The sequence below is a fragment of the Vitis riparia genome, chromosome 4, assembly GCF_004353265.1.
Source record: "Vitis riparia cultivar Riparia Gloire de Montpellier isolate 1030 chromosome 4, EGFV_Vit.rip_1.0, whole genome shotgun sequence".
In the NCBI taxonomy this organism is placed as follows: domain Eukaryota; kingdom Viridiplantae; phylum Streptophyta; class Magnoliopsida; order Vitales; family Vitaceae; genus Vitis; species Vitis riparia.
Window position 1 is genome coordinate 1,495,540 of NC_048434.1, and position 25,939 is coordinate 1,521,478.

Here is a 25,939-nt window from a genome sequence, read left to right on the forward strand (position 1 = left end):
GGAATACACTGGAGCGTTGCCCTAAAAATAAGAATATTATTCAATTTGGATAACTTAATAGTTTAAAGCGCTTAGATGTTGGTTGAGTGAGTTCCATTAATTTTATTTATTAAATTAACTTTTTTGATAGTCTTTAAAATTTACGATACACTATTGATACCTAAGCAATTTCCTTAAAGTTACGAGATTGAGTTATTTGAACATGTTACTATTTTTATTTTTAGGACGATGCTCAAGGGTGTTTTACTGACCTTATTTATTAAATCAACATTTTTTTCTTATAGTTTTTAAAGTCTAAAATAGAAGATGATTAAAGCTCTTTTTGAAAGAGTTGAAGTAGTCACAATGCTCCATGAGCTAAATGTTTGTATTTTTTTCATTTGCTTATTAATTAATTAGAAATTAAAATTGAGGTTTTTGAATCACCTAATATTTATCATTTTTATTGTACTTAGAATCATAAAGAAAATGATTAAAATTCATGGATTTAAGGCAAGCACATTTGGATATGGCAAATGGATCAAAGAATTTAGGAAAAAAAGCTCATGCAAATACTAGAATAATACTTGCAAAGCAAAACTTTTGAACATAAAGGGGGTTGAGACTTTTTTTTTAAATTCCTTCTTGGATTATTGAGTTAGATTATATTTTATTATCGGAAAATACTAAAGAAAGAAAAAAATATGATTTTCTCATGTTTAGTAAAAATATCAAAGAAAGTCAAATTTAATTTAAATTAGTTAAAAACTTATGTATTTTTAAATTATTTAATTTTTATATAGATAAGTTAAAATAAGTAAAATAAGTTTGAAGTAGCAAATAAAAATAATTTATCAATTTTTAATCTATTTTTTTTATTTTATTTTACTTATTATTTTCTTCCATTTTTCATTTGCATTTTCTTTCCCTTAAATTTTCCACAAGCCAAACATAGCCTAAAGGTTAATCACTTTTGAGTGAAAAATAGTCCACCATGTGCAATATTAATAGAAAATATAATAAAAATGAAATGGAAGATTTAACTAAGATATGAATTAAATAATACAAAATTCAAACATGTCTTTATCTCCTTGAATGGTTCTTGGATAATTTAAGAAAAAAATACGAAATAAATAAAATAAAAATAATAGAAATTAAAAATTATTTTTACATGTTTTTTCTTATCTCTATAAAGATTAATTAATTAATTAATTTAAAAATACCTAAGTTTAATGGAGGAAGAAGAGAATAAGAAATGGAAGTAAAATTAATTATTATATTTAGAAACTAAATTTTAAGAACATTTTCATTAAAGAGAATGGTAATATATTTTTCAAAATTTTAATAAAATAAAAATATGTTTTATAAATGATATTTGAGGGAAAGAAAAACATTTTTCTAATTCTTCATAATATAGATAAATTAGATTGAAAATTACAAGAATTATAATTGAGTTGTTTCTTTGGTAGCGTCGTAATTCTTTAACATATAGATAAATTATTTTGAAAATAGTACCACTCATAATTGAGAGTTAAGATTCTTAAAAAGTATTTTTTATTTTTAAATACTATTTTAACTATTAGAAAATAATAATTTTTCCTTTTTTAAAAGCTCTTTATTAACTTATCTAAAAAATTATTTCTCTAAGATCATGATTAACTTCAATTTCAGTTACAACTATGACAAAAGAATATAAATGAATGTTGGGAACCAAAATGTAGCTGTCTTGGGAGTGATGAAATTATCTTGTGAGAGAAATTTCCAAGCATTATCCTTGGTGAAACTCTATTATTAGAAGGCCATTATTGGACCCGTTAGTGGCAAAAACAGCTGTCATGCTTTTGGTAATCAAATATGGAATTGTCTTGTTCCTTCACTAATAGACAATTATACAATAATTTAAAAAATCATTCACTTTGAATAGCCTCTTTGCTTAGATGTTGAAATAAAATCACACTATATACTATTAATTGTTTTTTTTATTTTCTAGCTTAATTAAAAGTTAATAATTAAGTCAGTGTTAGGTCAAATCAACTTAATAACTTAAAAGTGACTTAATGACTTAATGAAATAACTTAAGGTAATAAGTAAAAAAAAATTAACTTATTCTTAAGCCTATATATTTATTTTATCTTTTTATCCATATCTATCTTAATTATCTCTATGATATTTTTTACTATTCACAATACATTTATTATTACTCGATCTTCTTTGTTGTAGTTATAACTTATGATAATAAGCATGTCAATTTAATGATTTAAAATAAAATTTAAATTAATCTTATCAAACAACCTTAACACTTAAAATAAAAATTAAGTATAAGTTTTAAGTAAATAATTTAAAGTATAATTTAATTTAAAGTCAATTTAAATTATTAAGTAATAAGTATTATGTTTTATTAAAAATATAATAATTTTTAATATATATTATTTTTAAATTTAATAATTTTCATAGCTAATCCTAAGGGGTAGCTCAGTTGATCCGGTCTTGGGTTTTCTCCCCAATGGTTGTCAGTACGAGTCCCCTTAGAGCCACTAAAGGTAACTTCAGGGCTCCGTGGATAAAAAAAAAAAAAAAATCTCCACGGCTCTATCGGTTTTCTAGAGAGTTGAGTGATGATTTTTTTTTTAATAAGATTTTAATCCACTACTGCCACGTGCCTTTTATTCATTTACTCACGAGGCAAAGGACAAGGCATTAATGCAGGTGCAGGACCCTCATAAAATAAAGCAAGCGAGACTTCGGAGCAGACTTCGGAGGTTGTTGCTGTTCATGTTCTCACGGAGAATTTTCCTTACACACAGGGATAGAGAATATAATAAAATAATAAATAAATAAAAAATAAACCTCAAAATGTAACGAAGGGTTCAAATAAGAACATGAAATAAATGACACGAGAGCATAGACCATTGTGGCCCATGAGCTTCATGCTTGTGTTTTTGTATTTGCTTATTAATTAGAAATTTCGATTATAATTTTTTTAATCACCTACCATTATCATTTTCTTGAGTCCTTTAATCATTGTCTTGTAAAATTTCTACAGGATGAGAATTTGGGAAAAGAGCTTCTGCAAATATAATACTCGAATAATCCTTAAAATGCGAGGTCTATTTGGTAACGATTTTAGATAAAATTTTCATTTTTCAAAATAAGGAATGGTATGATATGCATAATAATTAAAAAATATAAAATAATTTTTATTTTTAAAAATATAAAATATGATATTTTCAAATAATATATTTTAGTTCTTTTGATTTGTTTTTACTTATTTTTTTAAAGGATGTTTTAAAAAATAAATATAAAAATTAATTAAAAATAAAACATTATATATAAAAATAAAAGTTGCTTTTAAAATATATTTAAAAACATTATTGGAAAGTATCCCAAATTTATAGTTAATAAAGATTTCTTTTTGTAAAGAATAATATAGAGTATTTCCTAATATATTATCATAATATTAGATTTCCTTATATAATAAAGAAAGTTGTTATAAATATTTTATATTATAATGCAAAAAGTTATGAGATAGATATAAACGATAAAAACCATAATAATAGAGATATGACGAAAAACAGAAGATATCTGGTAGAGCACGAGGGTTTGTGGTGGGGTATGAATATAATAATAAGAAAACATGGGATGTTTTGAGAATTTAATAATTGTATTTGATTTTATCTTTTGTAATGTTTTCTATTATATAATCAACTGATTTTATCTTATTTATAGATATAGACATTCTTAGTCGAACCATATTAAAACCTCTTATGCTATGGTTATATTATCTTCATGTTGTATTCTTTATCTAACGTTATTTACATTAAAGTTTATGCATACACAATAAATACAGAAAACAAGTTAAAAACATTCAAAAATTTTAAATAAACTTTTGTTTTATAAAATATTATAAAATTATCTTTAAAAACACTTCTCATAATAAAATATTTTTCATATTCATACCTTAGGATTAGTGACTTCACGTGGAAAAAGACATTATATTTCAAAAAAAAAAAGAAAAAAGAAAAAAGAAAGCAAGGCATTAAAAGTAATAAAGTTGAATTCAATATCAAATTAACTTTTAACAAGTCAAAAGTTTTTAAAAAAAATAATTTTATTAAAGGCATTTTTTATTTTATTTATTTATTTATTCTAAAAAGGTGAATACGAATCTAAGATAATATTTGTTCATTTCAAAAGCTCATTGTTAACTTATATGAAAATAATATTTTGCTTCAACTTCTAAGTTTTAGAAAATACAAAAAATTAAAGAGCTACAAATGGGAACCAAATGATGGAAGAAAATGAAGGAGTTGTTGGTACTTGTAGAAGAAATTTCCAAACCTTGTCCTTAATCAAACTCAAATAATAGACTGACATTGTGGTACAAGTACTTAGCAAGGGGAAACATCTTTGGGCATGAGAAATAGAATTTTTTTTGCCTTTTATGTAAGAGATAATTGTACAATAATTTTCAAAATTATCCACTCTCAATAATCTACCTCTATATTTTTTTAAGTTAAAAGTTGAATTTTAAAAAAATAATACTTGATTAATAAAATAATTTTGAGGCTTAGCAATATTATTCACTTATATATTAATTTAATAAATATACTTTTTTTTTTGTGGGGAAATTATTTTCGAAATTCTTTTTTTTAAATAAAAAATAATTTTCTAACTTAGATGTATTAATAATATTTTTAAAATTTATTTCCAAAATATATTACTTTTAGAATAAATTTAAGGTATTTTTAATTATTTTTATATAAGATTCTAAAAATTAATTAAAAATATGAAAAATATTTTGATGATTTTTGTATTATATATAAGCATGTAACATCCAAAAAAAAATTATTTTCCATATTTAAAATTTTGAGATTGAATTTTGTTTGAGAACTAGTTTGGGAAAGGCTTGTAATTTCATTAGTCACTTTTTTTTTTTTTTAATTCATTTTTATTTTATTTTATTATTATATATATATTTTTTTTATGATCATTGCAGCTTCGGCATCTCTGTCTTTGAATGAAGCCAATGATTCAACTCATAATATAAATTAAATAACTTATGACCCAACAGCCAAACACCATAGACCATAATGCTCCATGAGCTTCACACTTCTGCTGGCCAACGTTGAAAAACCGAAGCATTGATCCTCAATACTCCCACCGCGCGTCTCACTCACCGTTCTCTTTCTCTTTCTGCCATCTTTCTTCTTCAGTATCATCGTTTTCACACGGGTATCCCCGGAATCTGGCCGGAATATTCTGTTTTTTCTTGGACAGTTGCCGGAAAACTGACGCTGTCCTACAACCTGGCGTGCTTGTCTGTACTTTCAGTGTCTTCTACTATTTTTTTTTCTCTATTTTTGTTGATTTTCTTGAAGAATCTTTCTTTCTATTTGGGGTCCCCTATTTTGTCACTTTCTTCCTACATCACCTGTTGAATATATACTGTATTTGATCTCAACTTTGCTTGAGAAGTGACTTTTCTTTTAATGTAAAAAATCGGGGTAACGTTTTTCTGCCAGGAGGGAAGTGTTTATGTGGTGTTTTTGCAGCTGGGTAGAGAAAAGAAATAGTTTTGAATGTACTAGGGTTTGGAGGCTCAATGTCGGAGAAGAAGGAAACGGGCGGAGCTGAAGTCGTCGTGACGATTTCAGCTGAGAGTAAAGAGGCTAATGCCAACACAAAAGGGTCTTCGCCTATGGATTCGGAGACTTCAGCTCCAAGACGGAGCGGTCAGGGGGTGACGGAGGCGAAAGCACAGCCTCACTGCCCTTCGCCGGAGATTGCTGGATTCACCGGGAGCCCGCACAAGCCTCCGAAAATCCCCACTTCGGAAGCCCTAGCTCGCCGGCGGTCAGTGGCAAAATCGGTGTACTCGAGGTCTAAATCGAGATTTGGAGACCCCCCAGTTGATATCAACCATTTTGAGAATAATAATGGGATACTGCAAGAACAGATTGGTGGGTCTTCGTCTTACAGGTCTTATAGGGCGTCACCCGGTAGCAAACCCGGTAGTAGAGCAGTTTCCATCAATCAGAGAACTCCGTTGATGGCGTCTCCAGGTGGGTTGAGGATGATGATGAGGAGATATACAAGAAAGTGAATAGTACTGAATGGAAAAAGGAGAAGCATAGGAGAGTGAAGGTTAAGGTTTTGGTTGAGTGGATTGCATCTTTGGTGATTTTGGGGTTCTTGGTGGCTAGTTTAACCATTGACAAGTTGGAGAAAACTATGATTTGGGGCTTGGAGCTCTGGAAATGGTGTGTGCTTGTAATGGTGATCTTCTCAGGTATGTTGGTTACCAAATGGATTATGAACTTTATTGTTTTCCTGATTGAAAGGAACTTTTTGCTGAAGAAGAAAGTTCTGTATTTTGTTCATGGTTTGAAGAAGAGTGTTCAGGTCTTTATTTGGCTGGCCTTGATTCTTGTTACATGGGTTTTGTTGTTCAATCGAGGGGTTAAACGATCATACACTACCACCAAGATTCTGAATTCTGTGACATGGACTCTAGTTACTCTGCTCATTGGGAGTTTCTTTTGGCTGCTGAAGAATCTATTGCTAAAGATATTGGCGTCTGCTTTCAATGTCACTACATTCTTCGATAGGATTCAGGTATCGGTTTTCCACCAGTATGTTCTTCAAACCCTTTCAGGGCCTCCACTTATGGAGTCAGCCCAGATGGTTGGGAGAGAACCCAGTGCTGGTCGATTGAGTTTTAGGAGTATAAAGAAAGGTAAAAAATCCAAAGAAAAAAAGTTGATTGATATGGGAGAGATTCATAGGATGAAGCGAGAAAAGGTCTCTGCTTCGGTCATGAAGGAATTGGTTGATGTGATATTGAGTTCTGGGCTTCCCACAATATCGGATACCCTTGAAAGCATTGCTAAAGAAGGTGAACGGGCGGATAAGGAGATTACTAATGAGATGGAAGCGATCGCAGCTGCATATCACATATTCAGGAATGTTTGTCAGCCTGGTTTCACGTAAGAAATTCCTCCTTTCACTCTTTTGATGTTCTGGTTATTTTTCCCCTAATGTGGCCTTTCTTGAAGCACCTTTATCTTTGTGATTAGGTACATTGAGGAGGAGGACCTTTTGAGATTCATGATTAAAGAGGAGGTGGATCATGTGTTGCCACTGTTTGAAGGAATGGAGAATGGACGAATCGAAAGAAGAGTACTCACCAACTGGGTGGTAAGGCCTGTTGAATTCCACCTTGAAATTCAATTTCTTACTGGTTTCCTCATCTCTTAACGCTATGTAATGACAAAAAATGTGTTCATTCAGCCACTGAATCCTTCCTTCTCATTTTCAGATTGACATGTAACTTAGGAAAAAAAATATTATGAATCTATGCAGTTTCTTCAGCCTTTTTTATTTATAGATGCATACATAATACTCCATTGAATTTCTGAAAAGCTAAGAAGAAACAAGATTCAGACAATTTGAACTATTTGGGAAAGTCAGAAAAGCGAATTCTTAGCTTAATCCTGTTTCAGTTCTGAGTCGTAATCATGTAGTATTTTCAGTAGTATGATATTAAATTGTTGCAGTTTTGATTCAATGAGACCACATACGGTAGAGGAAGCTTTGTTTGTGGGAGAAAGGCCCGCACCCAAAATTTATTACCTTCTTATTCCTGCAGGTGAAGGCTTACAACGACAGGAAAGCACTAGCACATGCTCTAAATGACACCAAAACAGCTGTAAAGCAATTGAACAAGGTTGTGACAGGGGTTGTAATTGTTGTCGTCCTCATTGTGTGGCTTCTTTTGATGGAAATTGCAACTACAAAAGTTCTTGTCCTCCTCTCGTCCCAGCTTGTAGTGGCTGCTTTTATGTTTGGAAACACCTGCAAGACAATTTTTGAAGCTATCATATTTGTCTTTGTGATGCATCCATTTGATGTTGGTGACCGTTGTCTCGTTGATGGTGTCCAGGTAACTCTCACAAGACATGTCTTATTTGGTATTGTTGGGGCTACTTCTTGATCATTAGCTCTGTTTGACACATTGTATCCTGACAGTTGATAGTTGATGAGATGAACATCTTAACAACAGTCTTCTTGAAAATTGATCGCGAAAAGGTGTACTATCCAAATTCTGTTTTGGCTACCAAGCCCATCAGCAACTTCTACAGAAGCTCGCCTATGGGTGATAATGTGGAGTTCTCTATTGCATTTGCGACCACAGCAGAAAAGATCGGGGCTCTAAAAGAAAGAATAGCAAAGTAAGTTGACTCGCACCATATTCATCCTTTTCTCCTATTGACTAGGGTATCAAATTTAGGTTTATTGGTATTTTTCTCTCATTCTGGGGTGTAATGCAACATGAATTTATTTATTTATTTTTTCTGATAGACGTCCTGCTAAAAAAATTGATTGAGCTAATAACTTTGAAACAACATGAGTTTTTTTTTCCCTTCCAAACAAATCAGTTCCACCACCTTCATCCAAGCTAGACCCGATATGGTTCATTCTACTTATTTGCCCTTGTATAAAATTCAAATTCGGCCTAGGGAAACTGAACTACTAACATTGTGGTTGCCCTGCTCTTTTTCTCATCTAGGAAAACATCTTTGAAAGAGGTAGTATGTCTGAAAAATCGCAAAATTTACCTTGTTTTTACAATTGAAAGATTGATCTAAGACTCTGGATACTGGCCTAGTATCCATCAAAATGAGGAATACCAGCCTTGACAGGAGCAGCCAATGGATCCACAAAAGGAGTGCTATGCATTCTGAATACATTTTGATGTAATTATACTACTCAATTTGGAAATTTTCTTATCAATTTCTTTTGCCAGGTACCTGGAGAGAAATCCCCAATACTGGTTTCCTGCCCACACTCTGGTAGTAAAGGAGATTGAGAATGTCAACAAGATCAAGATGACTCTATTTGTCAATCACACCATCAACTTCCAAGACTATCCAGAGAAGACTAATCGGAGAACCGAACTGGTGTTAGAGCTGAAGAAAATATTTGAAGACCTAGATATCACATACTACCTCCTGCCCCAAGAAATTCACATCTCTAATACCACCACGCCAGCCACAATACACGGGCATGCCACCAAACATCTGTGACCCACTGGATGATTGTTGCTCATGGCTCAATAGACTCCATTTTCCTCTTTTTTTTGGTTGCTGTTGATTAGCTACTAGTGTGTACTTCTTCCAATGTTCTCCCTCGAGACGAACTTGTATCAGACTTTCAAGTCCCTGACTAGTGTTTCCTCTCATTAAATTCTAATTTTTGTGCCTCATAAGTATTTGTTTTGCAGAGACTGGGTTTCTTTTGTGATAAACACAGGAGTCTTTATTCTTTAAGGGAACCCAGAGCAAAAACCATTTGAAAAACCCTTCTCATACTATGGATTCTTGGATTTATTATGGGATTCTAATCTTTTAGGAGCATGTCATGGGATATTACAGTGGCCAATGGGGGATGATTTGTTACCATGCGTATCCCAAAGGAGCCTATGTGGCATTTGAAGAGAGGTCCATTCAAACAAGATCAATCTACAAGGATAACCTTATCCACCAACACCGGGTCGAGAATATGCCACGTAGGATAACAGTTGGGTGACACATCAGCAGAAAATCTCTTATTTCCACCTCTCATTTCCTTCTCTCCAATCTTTGTCTATCTATCTAAGCACCAAGCCCCATTCTCTTCCCAACAGCAACCACTAGAGCATATCAACAAAGAAGAATTGGAGACAATGGCTAGTGTTTCTATGGCTATGCGACTGACTTCTGCAAGCCAGAATAGGCTGCTCCAGAGGCCAACCTCTGAAGCCTTTTTCCAGCCACTGCAAGTGAAGCCATCAAAGAAGGCTGTGGCAGTGAAGCCGAAGTCCAGGGGCAGTCGGCTTGAAGTGAAGGCTTCTCTCAAAGAGAAGGCAATCACAGGTCTGACAGCCGCCGCATTGACAGCTTCCATGGTGCTGCCTGAGGCGGCTGAAGCAGCCTCCGGCGTCTCCCCATCTCTCAAGAACTTCCTGCTCAGCATTGCGGCCGGCGGCGTCGTCCTTGGTGCAATCGTCGGAGCTGTTATCGGCGTCGCCAACTTCGATCCCGTCAAGCGAACCTGAGAAGATGAATCCCGAATTTCTGTGAATTTTCTTCTTTCTCTCTCTCATCTTGTCATTAGTTTCTGTTGCCTAATTTAGCAATCTGCAAAACTTTTACCCATATGTATATGGATCTCATGATTTGAATTCAAAGACTCGTTGTTCTTAGAACACTGCATCAAAGCCAGATTCAATGGAGGAATGCCTCATGATTTATTCACATATATAGATAAAGCTTTTCATACAGTTTTGTTATCTGGAGTCCTACAACACCCACAAGAGAAAGCTAACAACGTTTACTGTATAAAAACAAAAGCTTCTATGAATTGTTGTTTGATTGATTTTCTTCCTTTTTAACTGCTATTTTCATCTTCAACCCTTCAACATATCTTTCTGTACAGCAATTCCCCACAACCCGAAAACCTTTCTTCTTCAATCGCGGTAAGCCACCCCATGTCCATGAATGAACCTCGCATCCTCTTCAGTGTAGATATGAGTTTCATGCAACAGCCTGAAACAACAGCTGGGTTAGAAACTCAAACAACTTAAACTATGTTTGGTTCCCGGGAAAATTAAAGGGAAAATGTAAAGAAAAGACAATAGAAAACACAAGTTAAAAAGGAAAAAAATTAACAAATAAATTTAAAGTTAATAATTTGAATTTTCATTATTTTTCATATTACAATCCTTTAGTTTTTTTTTTTCCTTGATACTTTTCTAGAATCAAACATATTCCTGATCTTATAATCTGAAAGGTTTGTGAACTTACGATAAGGAAACACTCTTGTTCATGGTGGTGGAGGAGATGAAGGAGGCACCATTCAAATATAGCAATTCCCCGTCGATTCTTTTGTCGATTTTCTTGTCTATTTCATCAGCGTTTATACAGAATGGCTGGTCTGAGGCCTGAATTGATGGAAATATATGAATGAATATAATCAAATACTGATACTGACGCTGATATTCATTCAATCCAATGGATTTAAGATAAGCTTGTGTCTACTCACCATCACCCAACCCCATGTATCTGCAAAAGATGGAACATGAGCTGCATATGCAACCACATCTGCACAAACATAGAAGAACCAACCCTTTAATCTACAATTAATTTATTTAAAAAATGAAATTACCAAGAGTATTTATTTGAAATGTTTTTAACCAAAGTATTTTCTCCAAAAATATTTTTGGAAGAATCACTTATTAAATACTTATTTAAGAAACATTAAAAATTATTTTTCAAAGTTTTAAAAATATTTTCTAAATTTTGTCAAATATTTATTATTTTTGTTTTTCAAAAAACTCTTTTTTTATTATAAATGTGTTCTAAAATTATGGTCGAACAGACTTTAAGATTATGTTTGGTCCCAAAAAGTACTAAAGAGGAAAAGAGTTTAAGAAAAGATTTTCTTGTATTTGGTTGTACCATGGAAAGTATAAAAAAAAATCCAATATAATTATAATTAATAAAAAATTATATATTTTAAAATTATTTAATTTTTATATAAAAAAGTGTAAATAAATGAAATGACTTTAAAATAATATATATAAATAATTTATTAACTTTAAATTTATTTCTATTTTTTCATTTCTTTTACTTTCTTTTTCTATTTTCTTCCCATTTTCTACAACCACACATAACTTCAGGGATTTTGATTTCCATCTTCCCTTATGGGGCTTTCCATAAGAAAAATTCTAAGTTATCAACTCATTGAACTTGCAATCTCAATCATTAAAAGCATATAGTAAAATTTAAATTATTGAGCAGGCATACAAATATGTGATATTATGGCACAAATGAATGGTATCAATGTATAAAGTAATGAGACAGATTCAAAGTAATAAAATCAAATTATACATGTGGTATGTTGTGATTGGTTCGATTTCTAAGAAGTACTAATTTGGTATCGAAATGGACCCTTTCTATAGTCTAGAGCTTATCAATGACAAGACCTGAAGCTTTTGAATTTTGTGTAGAGATAAGAAACTTACACTTAAAGACCTGCTTAATTGTGTTGTATATGGATGAGAAGACCTCCTTGTGGGTAAAAATGCCTGCAGGTCCAGCCTATAAAGTGGCAAAATTCTCAGAAATTTGGTCTCAATTTTTATGAAGCAAAAGAGAAAAATATAATGTCATTATGGCCATGACAACAAGAGAAGTAGTTCTTGACGATTGGCAAAAGAAAACATGAGCAAAATAAAATGCAAAGAAAAACCCACTTGAGTAACAAAGATGCCATTGACATTGAGCTTAGGCTTGAGGATTCGCTCATAGAAGGATTTTGTATAGAGTTGATAACAAGGCCCTCCTTCAACTGGGTCTGCTAAATCTCCGACAATGATATCGAATTTCTCGCTCCTCCTTTCTAACTCGGCCCTTCATGAACAATTTCAAGTTTTATTAAAAACATGTTCAATTACAGTGATATGTCAATTACAGTATATGCTCATATGGGCCAATGGGCTTGTAATGGCCCATTTATTGATCAAAACAGCCCAACCCGCTGAAACATTAACCCAAATGGACCTACATTTGGGTTGGGCTGAGTAGGTCAATGTGCAACCTGACCTTATTAAGGTCTGGGCCATGGTGCAAATTTGATGAGTGTTTTGAACACTGATCTAAACAGGCGCAAGCCTTAGAGTTAATTAAATAGCCTTTAAAATCAAAAGGGCAAATTGCTTACTTGGCATCATTGATAACCAGATTGAGCTTCTTGTTTCGGAATGCCTCTTGATTTACTGTGAGATATCTACGGCAAAAATCAACCACCTCCTGCAATCAACGGCAAGAGATCATAACACGTGTCTCAAAAATTTTTCTGTTTCCTTCCATTCCTCAAATTTTCTCGATAACCAAACAAGACTGAGTCCTTGTGGGAAGGAGAAGATTTGTATAATCTCAGTATGAAGTTTACAATCAAAGATAAAGATAGGGGGTCAGTGTGAACAACGATGAAGATTGAACCACGTGGGCTGTGGACTATACTAATTACCTGGTCGATATCACACATAACCACTTTTTCTATGGAGTTATGCCTCAGTACTTCTCTCGCAGCAGACCCTTCACCACCTCCCATTATGAAGATAGTTTTTGGGCTGTAAATAAAAAAATAAATAATGGGATCTCAAAAATCTTAAAAGTGCTTTCAAAAAGTAAAAGGATATATTAATTTAATAGCACCCATTTATTTATTTATAAAAAAATATATGCAATGAAATTTATTGAATACTCTTTTACACAATCAAATTTATCTAACAACATAATCTCATCAGAATATTCCATCAAATCCAAATTCCATCCATTCCTCAGTTTGTCACAAAAATAATATTTTCTGAAAAAAAAATTCAGATATTTTTCTAAAATATTCACCATACTAATACTTTCTTATAATATCAAAAAAGAAAAAAAAGAAAAAAAAAGGGAAACTGACTTTGGGTGGCAAAGGAGAGCTGGATGAATCAAGCATTCATGGTAGATAAACTCGTCGACTTCAGCACTCTGCATCTTCCCATCAATCACCAGGGCCTAAATCCAAAATCCAAGAGAAATGAATATGGGAGATACTATATATAGAAAAATTAAAATAAAATAAAAAATAATAAAAATCACCTTTCCAAAGTGTTTTGTGTCCAAAAGAACTATGTCCTGGTACTGGCTTGTACCCTTATGCAGCACACTGCGGAGAGACAATGGTTATGGAGGTTTTCAGTTGATTTTCTTTCCATTATTCTTACTAAAGATGAAGGAAAACTATAAAAGAAATGGGGAAAACTCAATAAAATAAATGAAAACATGTTTTCAAAAACAAATTGTTAAACTACCAATTTTTCATTTTCCTAAATGAAAAATTCATACTACGTTTTAAACATCATCGTAGGTGCCTATAGAGAGATAGTTGATCATATGTAAATAAATGCAAATAATTTTTATTATTGTAGAAAAACAAATATGCAAATTTTGAGTAACACGTGATCTCTTATCAAAACTTTCATGTTAACATGGGTAGACGTGACCTCTCATCAAAACTCTCGTGTTAACACTAGTAGAGATAGATAGTTGATAGCCAACCAAGGGAAAACAAATGCAAATAATTTTTTTTTACCTGAGGAACAAATATGAAAATTGCGAGCAACACACGACCTCTCGTGGAAGCTCTCATGTTAAACTACCAATTTATTTATTTATTTATTCTCATGTAAATTATAAATTTTTTTAAAAGTTTAATCTTGTAAGATTTGAATTCAACATCCTATTTAGCAAAATAAAAAATAAAAATAAAAAAGGAGATGAAAAAGAACCTACAAGAACCCTTTAAGCATGCATGCATGGCCATGACAGAAGAAAGTAATATGAAGATGATGAACATGAAAGAAGAAAGTAATATGAAGATGATGAACAAGGGATACCCACCTATTCAAGGCAAAGGACCACTTGAGATTGTCGTCAATGACTTCTTCATACCAGCAACACATGTGATTTTCATCGATTTTTTTCCCGGATTCATTGAGATTAATCCCGGAGACGCCATTGGAGTGGTAGAATTCAACAGCTTCACCCATCTTCAATGAATAGAAAAAGAGAAGAGAAGAATGGAGAAGAAGAAGCAACTTTCTTTATGTGAGTAGAAGAAGAAGAAGAAGAAGAAGCAACTTTCCTTATATGAGAAGTTTGTGTTGAGCTACTTGAGCCTTTTATAGAGGTAGTCCTTTTATAGAGGTAGTCCCAACATGCGTGTTTAGTTGTAATTTTATAAAGTGTTTTTAATATCTTTAAAATATAAAGGATAAAAAATTTCAAGTGTTAAAAAAATTAAAAACACTTCATAAAATCATTATCAAACGCACTCTTATACACTTTAAGAGTGTGTTTGATAGTGATTATAAATCATATTTCTAATTTTTTTAACAGTTAAATGATAAATTTTTTTAAGCATTTAAAATGTTAAAAACGCTTTCTAAAATCGTTATAAAACGGATTCTAAATATCCTAATAAAATAATGTTATAATTTCCATGTACAAATCTTTCCACATTTTCGCATAGTTTTTATTTTATTTTTACCTTTATTAATTAAAAAAAAGTAAGATAAAAAATAATTATTGATCTTATACAATAAATTTATGTTTAAAAAACTGAATTTTAATATTTTTAAAATATTTAATTACAGAATAATATTTACAAAAGACTTTGAAAAAATAAGATATAAATTTATATTTGAAAATAATTATGATCTTAAATTTTTGGAAATATAGTATATAAATATTATATTAAGAAAAAATTATGGTATGAAAATATAAATTTTAATTAAATATGGTATTATATACTGATGAAACCTGTTGTCATACATGTCGGCACATGACATTGATTGGATAGAAATTTTAAGAGACTGTAGGTAACGCAAGGATTACCCAAGGAGCATGCGCATTTGCGTGACCTGGAAATTATGGAAGGCAATTATAAAAAATAATATAAATAAAAGGAGGGAGAACACGTGGTAGATAAAGAGTAGGTCTGGTTGGATATAACAGGGGGAAATGTTAAGATGGGGCCCACTGGCCCGACATCACAAATCAAGTTGGGCTTGGTGGAGTGGGGCCCATTACTGTGCGATGGGGCGGCCTGTCGAGCGTGGGCTGACTCCACTAGTTTGTGGAGAGCCCACTCTAACACTATACCCTCCATCATATCACCGTGCCTTTGCGTGCAGTTCATCTGTCTATTACTTGTCCAATGACCAAAATGCCCTTTTTATCTATTTATTTTTGGTTCGTAGGTTCAATGAATGCCTAAAGTTATATAATTCCCCCTTTTTTCATAATTAGAATTATGTACGAATAATAAATTGGGGATAATGAAAGACTTTGGCTTTGTCTCATTGTCATTAATGGATTAGAACATGGTCACAACAATTGGTCACTTTTTGTCAATTGTAATGAGAAGAAAAAGAATGATTTTATTCGTATATTAAATTAATATTTCAATTTGAATTATATATTTTGGTATATATTAGTATGTATAATTTTATTTTTTAGCTAAAAATTTTCTTATTTTAAAATTAAAATGGTATGTCATGTAAATATTATACACTTTAAATTCAATAAATCATCACCACATGAAAATATATTTATAAAACTAAGAAAAGTTCATCATATTTATGGTATCATAAATTTTTTCTCATAATCGATATGAAATATTACAATTCTTAATTATAACATTAAGTTCCAAACATACATGCATGTTAGAAAAATGTTTCTTCTTTTTTCTCTCTTTTTAGTATTTTTATTTTAAAATTATTTATTATATCAATGAAATTTTCAATACAAATATATTAATGTAAGAACATAAAGATTAAATAATTCACACACAAAATATAAGTGGTTCAATCAATAATGTTTACCCCATTCTTTGTATATGCTAATTGAACTGTAAATATTCTTAGTTCATCGATTATCTTTTACTGTTCTTTATAATCACCACATATATAATTTTCATAAGTTGATCCTTATTTTACAACCTTTTTTCCTTCATAACTTGTAATATTTATAAAAAATATTACCAATACTCTAATATTACAATAACATAAAATTTAGAAAATACTCTTTAAAAAAACAATTTGTATTTGAGATATTTGTCAATGATTTTATATAAAAATATCTATTTTCTATTAGTTACTTATTTTATTTATTTAATTCTTTGGATCCAATGTTTTATTTAAAATTTTTTGAATTGCATCTTACATCCAACCTCACAATTTTTGTGCTTTAGGTGTGCCCTTGCCCTTGATGATTGTTTTCCACTACAAAACAAAACCCATATATGAAAAAATAAAAATAAAAAATCTCATTGTTGAAGAGCAAATGAGTGGTCTATGTATTTGAAAAGGGCAATGTGGTAAATTAAAAGAAAAAAGTGCAGAGCACCAAGAAGAAGTGCTTAGTTGGGTTGCTAGCTTTTCTTGTAATGGGGAGACAAGGGGGTACAAGAATTCTTTTAATGAATCCACAAGCTGTTTTTTGGACATTTCCTCGATAGCAAGATCGGCTCACAAACAATCATTTTCAGGCCTTTGCAAAATTTAAAAAACCTTTTTTTCACTTTTCTCCCTAATCTCCAAGTCAATAGCTTAATAATAATCCAAAGAGGGTGACCTCCCACAACAAGTCAAAGCTTTTTCCATATCCCTTTCCAATTTTTCATTTTCCTCCTCAAAGGGTCAACCCTGACTTAGGTTTATATAGATTTCAATGGCTTATAATCATATATGATTTTATTCTATATTAACTTTTAAGCCAAATAAAAATGATTCATGAACTTAATTATTATGTGTATTCATTTATTGAAAATGTCACCGACTTTTGTGAACCGTGTTTAAAATAGTCTCATGCATATATTAAACACAACGCCTGACTTATCTACATTCATCATCTCCAAGTACATTTCATGATTAAGAACACCAAGGTTGAAAATTAAAATTAGTACATTTTTTGTTAAATTATTTTAATTAAAAAGAATGATACCCCCTTAAAAAATTTTGTGAAATTAAAAATATTTATGTAATATATTGTATTTTTACCCAAAATAATTAAAATAAATGAAGTTCATAGGAGATGAGTGTTTATGTATCAATCAAAATTTTGGACTCTACGTAGAAGTAATGAAATGTTAATTGATAGATGAATAGAGACACTTAGGTCATATAGCATATAATTGACATGTTATAGAACGTCTCATATATATATCTAATTGAGCTTAGAAAAAAAATGTTTTTTTTAATTTAAATTAAAGTTTATTTGATAATAATTTTAAAAAGCATTTTTTGTTTCGTTAATATTTGAAAAAAAAATAATTTAATTTTTTAATTGTTAAAAAAGTTATAAGCACTTCATAGAATTGGTAAGTTCTTAATAAGAAAAAATTTAAAATTTGAGTCATAAAAAGAATTAAAAAAAAAAAACTCGAAATTAGAACAAAATTATTTCATGGCAGCCCACTCATTATCATAAGATGGAGTAAATGTGGTGGGGTTGAGAAAAATGATATAAGAAGGGAGTTGGGGACAAACTCATGTCAATTTTCCCTTTATTATTATTATTATTATTGAGGGTATGTGGAGGGTGGGCTGTTGGGTGCTCAAAATCTTCTACTTTAATAGATCTCTCTCATTGTATGTGTCAAAGTGTGGGGCTGAGGAGTGACATGCCGTCAATTTGTCTGCACACGTGCTGTGAGTGCTTGGAAGATGACCAATTCCATCATCTCATACGTGATAAGGTTGGCGTCTGCATTTGCCTTTCACTTTTAAAATGTGTTTGTGATGCCATAAATCCTCCTCAACACCCCCACCCCCACATTCACATGCCCATACATCAAACTCAACCAACAAAATTTATATATGAATTCTACTGTTTTTTTTTTTTTTTTTTTGCTTTTTTTATTGTTTCTTTGAATCGGGTAAGTGGATGCGTGTACGCACAAATTTTCTCAAAAAAAAAAAAAAAAAAAAGGAAAAAGAAAAGTGTGGTCAAATTAGATTTCATTGATTTGAAAAATGGTATGAGTATAATTTCTATTTTATCATCCAATTTTCTCTTTTTGGTTATTAACCAAAAGTTTAAAATAGGTTGATTTCATATTGTTTGAACTTAATTTAGCTTTAAGTGTTAAGTCAGGATTTGTTTTTTTTTAAATTAATTTTATGAAAACCTTTTGAAGTTTAGTGTAAATACATTAAGTCGTCATAAGTTTCAAATTTTATTGGATACGTTGGATGTATTTTATATACAAATTTTATTTTTTAAAGAGTTAATTTTTAGAGAATTATTAAACATTCCAATCTTAAATATTTTTATTTGAAATCTCTTTAAAAAAATAAATATTATAAATAAAATAAATTTATAAGAGTGCTAATTGATGAAATTTAAAACCAGTGATGATGGAATGTACGTCTAACCTTAGGAAGTTTCAATGAAATTATCAATTTTTTTTTGTATGATTTAGATGTTGAAATTACTTGAATTTTATAACTTGATACAACTTGAATCTTATCTTAAAATTTAATGTGACTTGAAACTTAGTGTGACTTGAAATTTAATTTAATATGAGTTTTGATGTAACTTAAATATTAGTATAATTTGAATCTTAACATGATTTGAGTTTTGACTTGACTTATGATTTGATATGATTTAAATTTTAACAAAACTTTAGCATGAATTTTACTTGGACCTTGACGGGCTTGAGTTTTGCCTTGACTTCAACAATGCCAACTAAAGGTTGAGCAACTTGATCTATAAATTTTTCCTGTTTTAAATGTTATGAAGGAAGATTGCTTTTATCTATAGATATATTTCATATATAATTTTTTTTTTAAAATAGTTATTCTTTTTAGAGAATTTTTAAACATATCTAATTATTTTTTTTTTTTATAAATTTTATAATAACTGAAATTTAACTGTAATGGTTAAGTCAAAAAAAAATTTTCTGGAAATTTTTTATAATTTTATATGATGAACATATTATATTTTACTTTAGTACTCTATAATTCATTTAATTAATGGTACCGAGGAGTCATATGGTTGTAATAAATTAAGTTATGTTTGGTTTTTGAAAAATACGAATATATATATATATATATAAATGATTTAATATTTATAAATAAAAAATTAACTTTAAATTAAATATTTAAATATAATATTTATATGTAAAAGTCAAATAAGTAAAATATTTATATGTAATTAAAATTTAATATTTGATTTTATAATATTTGGTTTTTATAGTATTTGATTTTACTATAAAATTTTTTAATATAATTAAAATAAATAAAAAAATGATAAAATTTTAAATTATTTAATATTCATATGTAAAAATTAAATAAATAAAATAAACTTAAAATAAAATATAAAAATAATATATTAACTTTAAATTTATTATTTATTTTCCTATATTTTTTTATTTCTTCTTCTTTCACTTTTTCCTCTATATTTTCTCTCTATTATTTTCACGAACAAATACAATCATAAATTTACCCAAAAGCACTTCAAAAAGAAAAATCATTTCCTCATATTTGAGTATAACAATACCAAAAAAATAAAATATAATTAAAATTAATTAAAAACTCGTATATTTTTAAATTATTTAATTTTTACATCTAAATGTTAAAATAAACTTAAAATAACATTTAAATATAATTTATTAACCTATTTTTTATTTTTTCAACTTTTCCTCTCAAAGAAAGTCAAAAGGATTCTTATAACCACAACGTCCCACGAAAAAACATATATTAAATTCCACCTCCCATGGATTTAGTAACATAATAAACTCCATTCCAACAACCAATTCAAAAGACCTAACAGCTGTCAATAGTTCCAATACTATAATAACAGGGAAGCATTATCCCAAGAATTCATTACAATCATGTTCACCACAATAGATTGTGCGTTTACCACAAATGCGAGTCGACATCACTTCAAACGATGCCCATAACACAACTTTGTCTGGGCAACAGTCCCTTGGTGGCACCACAATACCACCAATTCAGTGGTGGGTGGGGATTGATCCTCTCAACTATTATTTTCCCTTTTACAAAGAATGAGCACATCACGCATTTTGAGCTTCATAATCGGAGCATGCACATGCAATATTGGCTGTTCAAATCGCCATATTAGAATATATATCACTGGAGCATGACTCAATGACTCAATGACTCAATGGTGATAATAAAACAACTGACAACATCCAACAATTTGCCACTTGTGTTTGATATTATAGGTAATGCAACAAGTTGTGATCAACTAACCCAGAAACCTCAGTGCTGATCGGGCACCATCAGATTCAAACCAAACATTTTTTCATCAAATTCTGTAATGTAAGAAAAAAAGAAGCTTAAATAGCATGGAGAACAAGTGATGTACTGAAGATATCCGCAAGGTTTTAAGTCTCAAAAAGGGGTGGCTATTGTTCTATTGCTCGGAAAACGGAAGGTTAGGCTACTACACTAAAAGATAAAGCAACCTATCATTCCAGACTTGAAAGAACCCAACTCAGGTTTTATACTACGATTGGGGGAACCTCAATATTGGTTGTGAGCACTGGGGGAACATACTCTTCTTCTTCCTTGGGTGTGTGAATAGTCACCAGATCAGGCAATGGTGTTGTGGGGCCCTGCTTGCCCTTGGGATCCCAGTCGAGCATGATCTTGACCTTGATACCAAGGACGCCCTATACACCATAGAAAAGGAAAATCAGCCGGGATTCAACAAATAAAATGATGAAATCAATATGTGGCAGCTAACAATTCAACCAAAACCAGGAGACATTATAGCATGTACCTGTCTGAGGAGAACATGCCTCACAGCTGAGTCAATGTAATCCTTAACAGGTTGACCAGAGGAGATCATGTACCCATCCTTAAACTTCATTGACTTGGCACGCTGAGCACGGAGCTTCCCACTCACAATAACCTGCAGAAGAGAGATTAGATTTTCAACTGCTCACATGAAATGGTAGATGAAAACATGGAAAGCTCTATAGACAAACCTCACATCCTTTCGCCCCACTTTCCATAACAAACCTCAGAACACCATAGCAAGCCCTAAAATCAGAATCAGAATGCAGTTCAAGTATTAAAACCATATTTCAAAAAGAGAAAAATAAATCTAATTGCTAACCTAAAAAATACTTCTATGGGCATATCAAGACGATTCTACTAAAATGTTAGCATGAAACAGAAAATTGTCCTCCATTGCTTGTTAACAAAGATGATATTTCAAAAAATGGACAACATAGGACCTAAAGATATATCCTAGGGATAATTCTACACATATAATGACAATAAATGCCATCATTTAACAGATACGGAAAATTGCAGATTGTTGTTTATTTTTGGAAAATATAAACCATAAACCAAACAAATATAAGGCAGAGAAGAGTAGAAAACAACCTGTCTTCAAGCAATGCCCATAGATTCTAATACATAACTACTAAAAGCAACACTAATTATTAACTAAGGGGAAGGGCAATGAATACAGAATAATTCCCCCGCTGCATGAGACAAAAGAATAAGCGCCAGGTTACATGCTGGTCAGCAGCAGTAACAGACATTTTCCATCATAACTTTTGCCACAAGGAATATGAGCATTATTCCTTTCCTTGGGCTTTGTAGCAGGGATGGAATCGATGAATATAGTCATCCTCAGACACGAGCAGGTATTTGTGAATGACCAACTCGCTGTAAAGATGACTTAAAAGAAGTCCAAGATGTCATGCTATACCAACCTTACATGGACACATCAGGTTCTAAATTTATATAACCAGATAACTACAGCATAACCAGGTATTGGTGCATCGGAACTATGAAATGTCTGGAGGAGAGTGATTATTGCTCCTGCCATTCATCTTCCTCTTCTTTCTTCTCTTGCCTACCATCTCCCTTCTTATTCTGTCCTTTCTTGCCACATATGCTACATTGCTTCTCAAAGAACTAGCCACACAAGCCAAAAGAAAAAAAGGAGAGGCTTCTATAGACTTTACACAAGTTGGGTTGGGTATGAAAAAACTTGCTGAGACTTTTCTTTAAGGGATAGTGTAGTGCGTAAGTATGCAATGGATAACAGAGCAGAACACAAAACAAGTAAAGATGATAAGGAAGATAAACTGTGAGAGCAATGATCACAATGAGAACTTAAGATAGCTTCTTATGTGACAGTAATAGTGGCCAATCTCAGGTTTGCCTGAATTCAAAGCACCAAATCATGATGGGACTTCATTTCATTTGGGTAAGCATATCAATAAAATTTTATTAGTTGCACTAGCTGCTTCATAGGTCCATTAATGATTCAAACCGATTTGAAAATACTGTATCTAGTAGCATGGTAGAGCAACCAAATTAACATCAGATAACAAGAACTTGATTTACCTCCGAACAGCAAGTCCTCCAAGAAGCTTGTATCGCAGTGACTCTGCCTGAGCAATGGCACAGAGGCCCCTATTGTTAACTTTCTCAGCATAAAGCTCCACACTGTTTTCAGGAAATTTAAACCTCTTCTGAACCACTGAAGTCAGCTCCCTGATCCTTTTTCCCTTTTCACCTGAAAAATAAAATAAAATAAAAAATAAAAAATCAACCCATTCAACCAATAAAACCCTATGGTTAACAGCATGAAACCACATTTCTTCAATGCCGAGAAACAAGTGACAAGTAAACAAAATGCAAAATTGAAGCCTACATAACTCCCCCCAAAAGAAAAAAAAGTTCAATTCCATGTTTTCTACAATGAATTTGCCTGTGTTCCGTATTCTAATTTATTTAGAAACTAATGCTCAATTTTGTTGCAAAGAAAATTGCCAGGAAGAAAAAATATGAAATTTAGATCTATATATTATGCCACTTTGGTTTCCAAACAATCACAGAACTAAAAGCAAAAGGTCCCTAAAGAAATGAAAAATCAAAAGTCAAAATTTTAATACACTCTCACTTCCTATATTTTATCAGCAACAAGTGGAGTTTGGCTAGCCGATTTTGTAAAACACTGGAAATATTTTCCCCTTTTCTGTAATTTTCTAAGCAATCAAAATCGAAGCATAATTACAGACAACAACCCAATTCTAAAATTTCTTTAACTAAACTTCAGATATGTTTTCCCCTTTGTTCCAACGTTTTCCCAGCAATCAACAAAGAATATAATAATAATAATAAATTTCTTTAACTAAACTTCAGATATGTTTTCCTCTTCGTTCCAACGTTTTCCCAGCAATGAAACAAAGAATATAATAATAATAATAATAATAATAATAATAAATTGAATAATAATAATAATAATAATAATAATAATAATAATAATAATAATAATAATAAATTGAAAAGCAAAATTACCGAGAACATTCTGAGTGCGAGTGGCACGAATGATAATCTCCGTGCGCATCGGAGTAACCCTAACTTCGACGCCCGAGTATCCATCCTCAGCAAGTTCTCTGGTCAACACCTCATTCAGCTCCGCGAAGAAGACTCCATCAGCCACAAACTGTTGAAAAAAAGTCAATGCCAAAACAGCGAGATCAAACACCTTCCAAAAATAACAATCTTTGTCCTGTTAGGCTACCGCGAAACAAACGAGGGAAAAAAAAACTTTGAATCATTAATTGCCCATCATTAACCGGATTTGGCTAGAGATGAGTTCCTCACCTCTTTAATTCAAAAGGTTTTGAATCAGATTCTTTCCATCAGTTGTAATATAAGTAAATGAGAGAGTACTCTAAAATTTTCTTCGTTTTTCTGTTCCTAGTTTTCTCGGGAACCAAATGGATGGAAATAGTTACTGACCTTTCGCTTCTTGCTCATCTGCGTCGCCATGTTTGCAGAAACTGAGCTTCGGCGCTTTGGGAGTGTTACTCACCAAACCCTAGCTCTGCGTGGTAACGTTGACGCATGATTGAAATTGTATAGAAGGAAGCGTATAAGTGAGTGCATCGGACGGTCAGAAAAATGGTATAATGTTTGGACGGATAAGATGAAGGTTTTGGAATTCTAGCGGACAACTTGGGTTAATTAAAACTTGATCGAAAATTAATTAACTATTTGTCACACTCCTTTCAAAAAATAAATTTTAACGATAGTAGTTAAAAATGGTTATTACTTATTTTTATAAATAGACTTTCATTGAAAACTTAAATGTGAAAAATAATTTTTAATTTATTTTTTTATGAAGATATTACATGTACAATATAAAATGTTTTAAAATATTATTTTAAAAATATTTGAAACATCTTAAATTTATTATAAAAAAGCTTTTATTAAAAAAAATTCTCTGAAAATTATTTGTAGTATAAATTTATTAAACATTTTTCCAAATTAATTCCCTAATACACTTTTAAAAATTAGAGACAATTATGCTTAAGGGATTGTCGGGTCTGAAAATTAGTCTCCAGATGTTACAGTTTGCATAATTAGTGTGATAAACCCTAAATGATGAATAAACGGGAGATTAGAGGTTCACAAATGTAAAACACTTTTCTTTTTGGTTTTAATGTGAGGTTAATGTGTGTTTGGTTAGCAATTTTGGGAGAACCTTTCCCTTAACTTATACACTCTGAACTAGTGATGTGTTCTTTGACATGACAAGTGATAAAGGGCAAAATTATCTCCCACTTTTTATATCCCTTCACACTGATTATTATAACCCCTTGAGACTAATTTTCAGCCAAACAACCCCTTAACCATAATTGTCCCAAAAAGCAATAAAGGAAATAGAAGAAAAAACATAACAAATTTTGCTTTGAATTTATGTTTTATGTCACGAAATATGAGATGAAAAAGAATAAGTTTTGCATATTAGATTTTTACTATACACAGTTTATATTGGAGATTACAAAAGACATAATATGAAACTAACTTATTCCTAAATCAGAAAGCTATCTAACTGAATCCCTCAATTTAAGGGATTTTAAATTAATTCTCCTATTCTATTTACAATTCAATTGCAATCTATTTACAACTCGACACTCCCCCTCAAGTTGAGGAATAAATGTCTTCCATTCCCAGCTTAAATACAAGATCGTGAAACATTGAATTGTTCAACCCTTTTGTTAGGATATCAGATAATTGATGTTCTGATGGAACATAGGACATACACACTACTCCTTCCTCCAATTTTTCTTTGATGAAATGTCTATTAATCTCAATATGTTTTGTCTTATCGTGTTGTATAGGGTTATGAGCAATATTGATAGTTGACTTGTTGTCACAATAGAGCTTCATAGAACCATCCCACTTGATTCTCAAATCATCTAAAATAATCTTCAACCAAAGTAGTTCACACAATGACCCTAAACTCTGATTCTACAGACGACCTTGCTACCACATTCTGCTTTTTACTTCTCCATGTTACTAGAT

General features: G+C 31.2%; 4 protein-coding genes across 4 annotated transcripts; 2 read left to right on the forward strand and 2 right to left on the reverse strand.

The window, feature by feature from the left end:
* The first annotated feature begins 5,054 nt into the window (after window positions 1-5,054).
* On the forward strand, window positions 5,055-9,261 carry LOC117912173 (mechanosensitive ion channel protein 10). Its single transcript, XM_034826666.1, is given in 6 exon segments — window positions 5,055-6,041; window positions 6,044-6,965; window positions 7,056-7,176; window positions 7,628-7,921; window positions 8,008-8,210; window positions 8,786-9,261. Coding segments are annotated over 6 exon segments (2,280 nt in total). The 5' UTR covers window positions 5,055-5,581; the 3' UTR covers window positions 9,066-9,261.
* Window positions 9,262-9,556: 295 nt separating this feature from the next.
* On the forward strand, window positions 9,557-10,237 carry LOC117912176 (the record flags this gene model as incomplete). The annotated part of the gene is made up of 1 exon (XM_034826668.1): window positions 9,557-10,237. A coding segment is annotated over one exon (519 nt), but the record flags the coding sequence as incomplete, so codon positions are not given.
* Window positions 10,238-10,243: 6 nt separating this feature from the next.
* Window positions 10,244-14,716, reverse strand: LOC117912175 (thermospermine synthase ACAULIS5). Its single transcript, XM_034826667.1, has 10 exons — window positions 14,469-14,716; window positions 13,668-13,734; window positions 13,489-13,583; window positions 13,051-13,153; window positions 12,742-12,830; window positions 12,275-12,431; window positions 12,044-12,119; window positions 11,062-11,120; window positions 10,824-10,960; window positions 10,244-10,565 (listed from the first exon to the last, which is right to left on the reverse strand). Exons 1-10 carry the CDS (start codon window positions 14,615-14,617, stop codon window positions 10,487-10,489), a joined length of 1,011 nt encoding a protein of 336 aa, XP_034682558.1. The 5' UTR covers window positions 14,618-14,716; the 3' UTR covers window positions 10,244-10,486.
* Window positions 14,717-20,399: 5,683 nt separating this feature from the next.
* LOC117913386 (40S ribosomal protein S3-3-like) lies at window positions 20,400-24,481 on the reverse strand. The gene is made up of 6 exons (XM_034828350.1): window positions 24,371-24,481; window positions 23,924-24,071; window positions 22,967-23,138; window positions 21,589-21,643; window positions 21,381-21,512; window positions 20,400-21,270 (listed from the first exon to the last, which is right to left on the reverse strand). Exons 1-6 carry the CDS (start codon window positions 24,398-24,400, stop codon window positions 21,100-21,102), a joined length of 708 nt encoding a protein of 235 aa, XP_034684241.1. The 5' UTR covers window positions 24,401-24,481; the 3' UTR covers window positions 20,400-21,099.
* Window positions 24,482-25,939: the final 1,458 nt, after the last annotated feature.

What these genes read in the sequence shown, in the direction of transcription:
- LOC117913386 (XM_034828350.1), bottom strand. Translation starts at nt 24,400, where the DNA reads ATGGCGACGCAGATGAGCAAGAAGCGAAAG. An exon ending in GGAGGACTTGCTGTTCGGAG is followed by an intron (nt 21,644 to 22,966) that starts GTAAATCAAGTT and finishes TTCTGATTTTAG; the next exon opens with GGCTTGCTATGGTGTTCTGA. An exon ending in GGCATGTTCTCCTCAGACAG is followed by an intron (nt 21,271 to 21,380) that starts GTACATGCTATA and finishes TATGGTGTATAG; the next exon opens with GGCGTCCTTGGTATCAAGGT.
- LOC117912175 (XM_034826667.1), bottom strand. Translation starts at nt 14,617, where the DNA reads ATGGGTGAAGCTGTTGAATTCTACCACTCCAATGGCGTCTCCGGGATT. An exon ending in CTGGTTATCAATGATGCCAA is followed by an intron (nt 12,432 to 12,741) that starts GTAAGCAATTTG and finishes TTGTTCATGAAG; the next exon opens with GGCCGAGTTAGAAAGGAGGA. An exon ending in ATACATGGGGTTGGGTGATG is followed by an intron (nt 10,961 to 11,061) that starts GTGAGTAGACAC and finishes CCATCAATTCAG; the next exon opens with GCCTCAGACCAGCCATTCTG.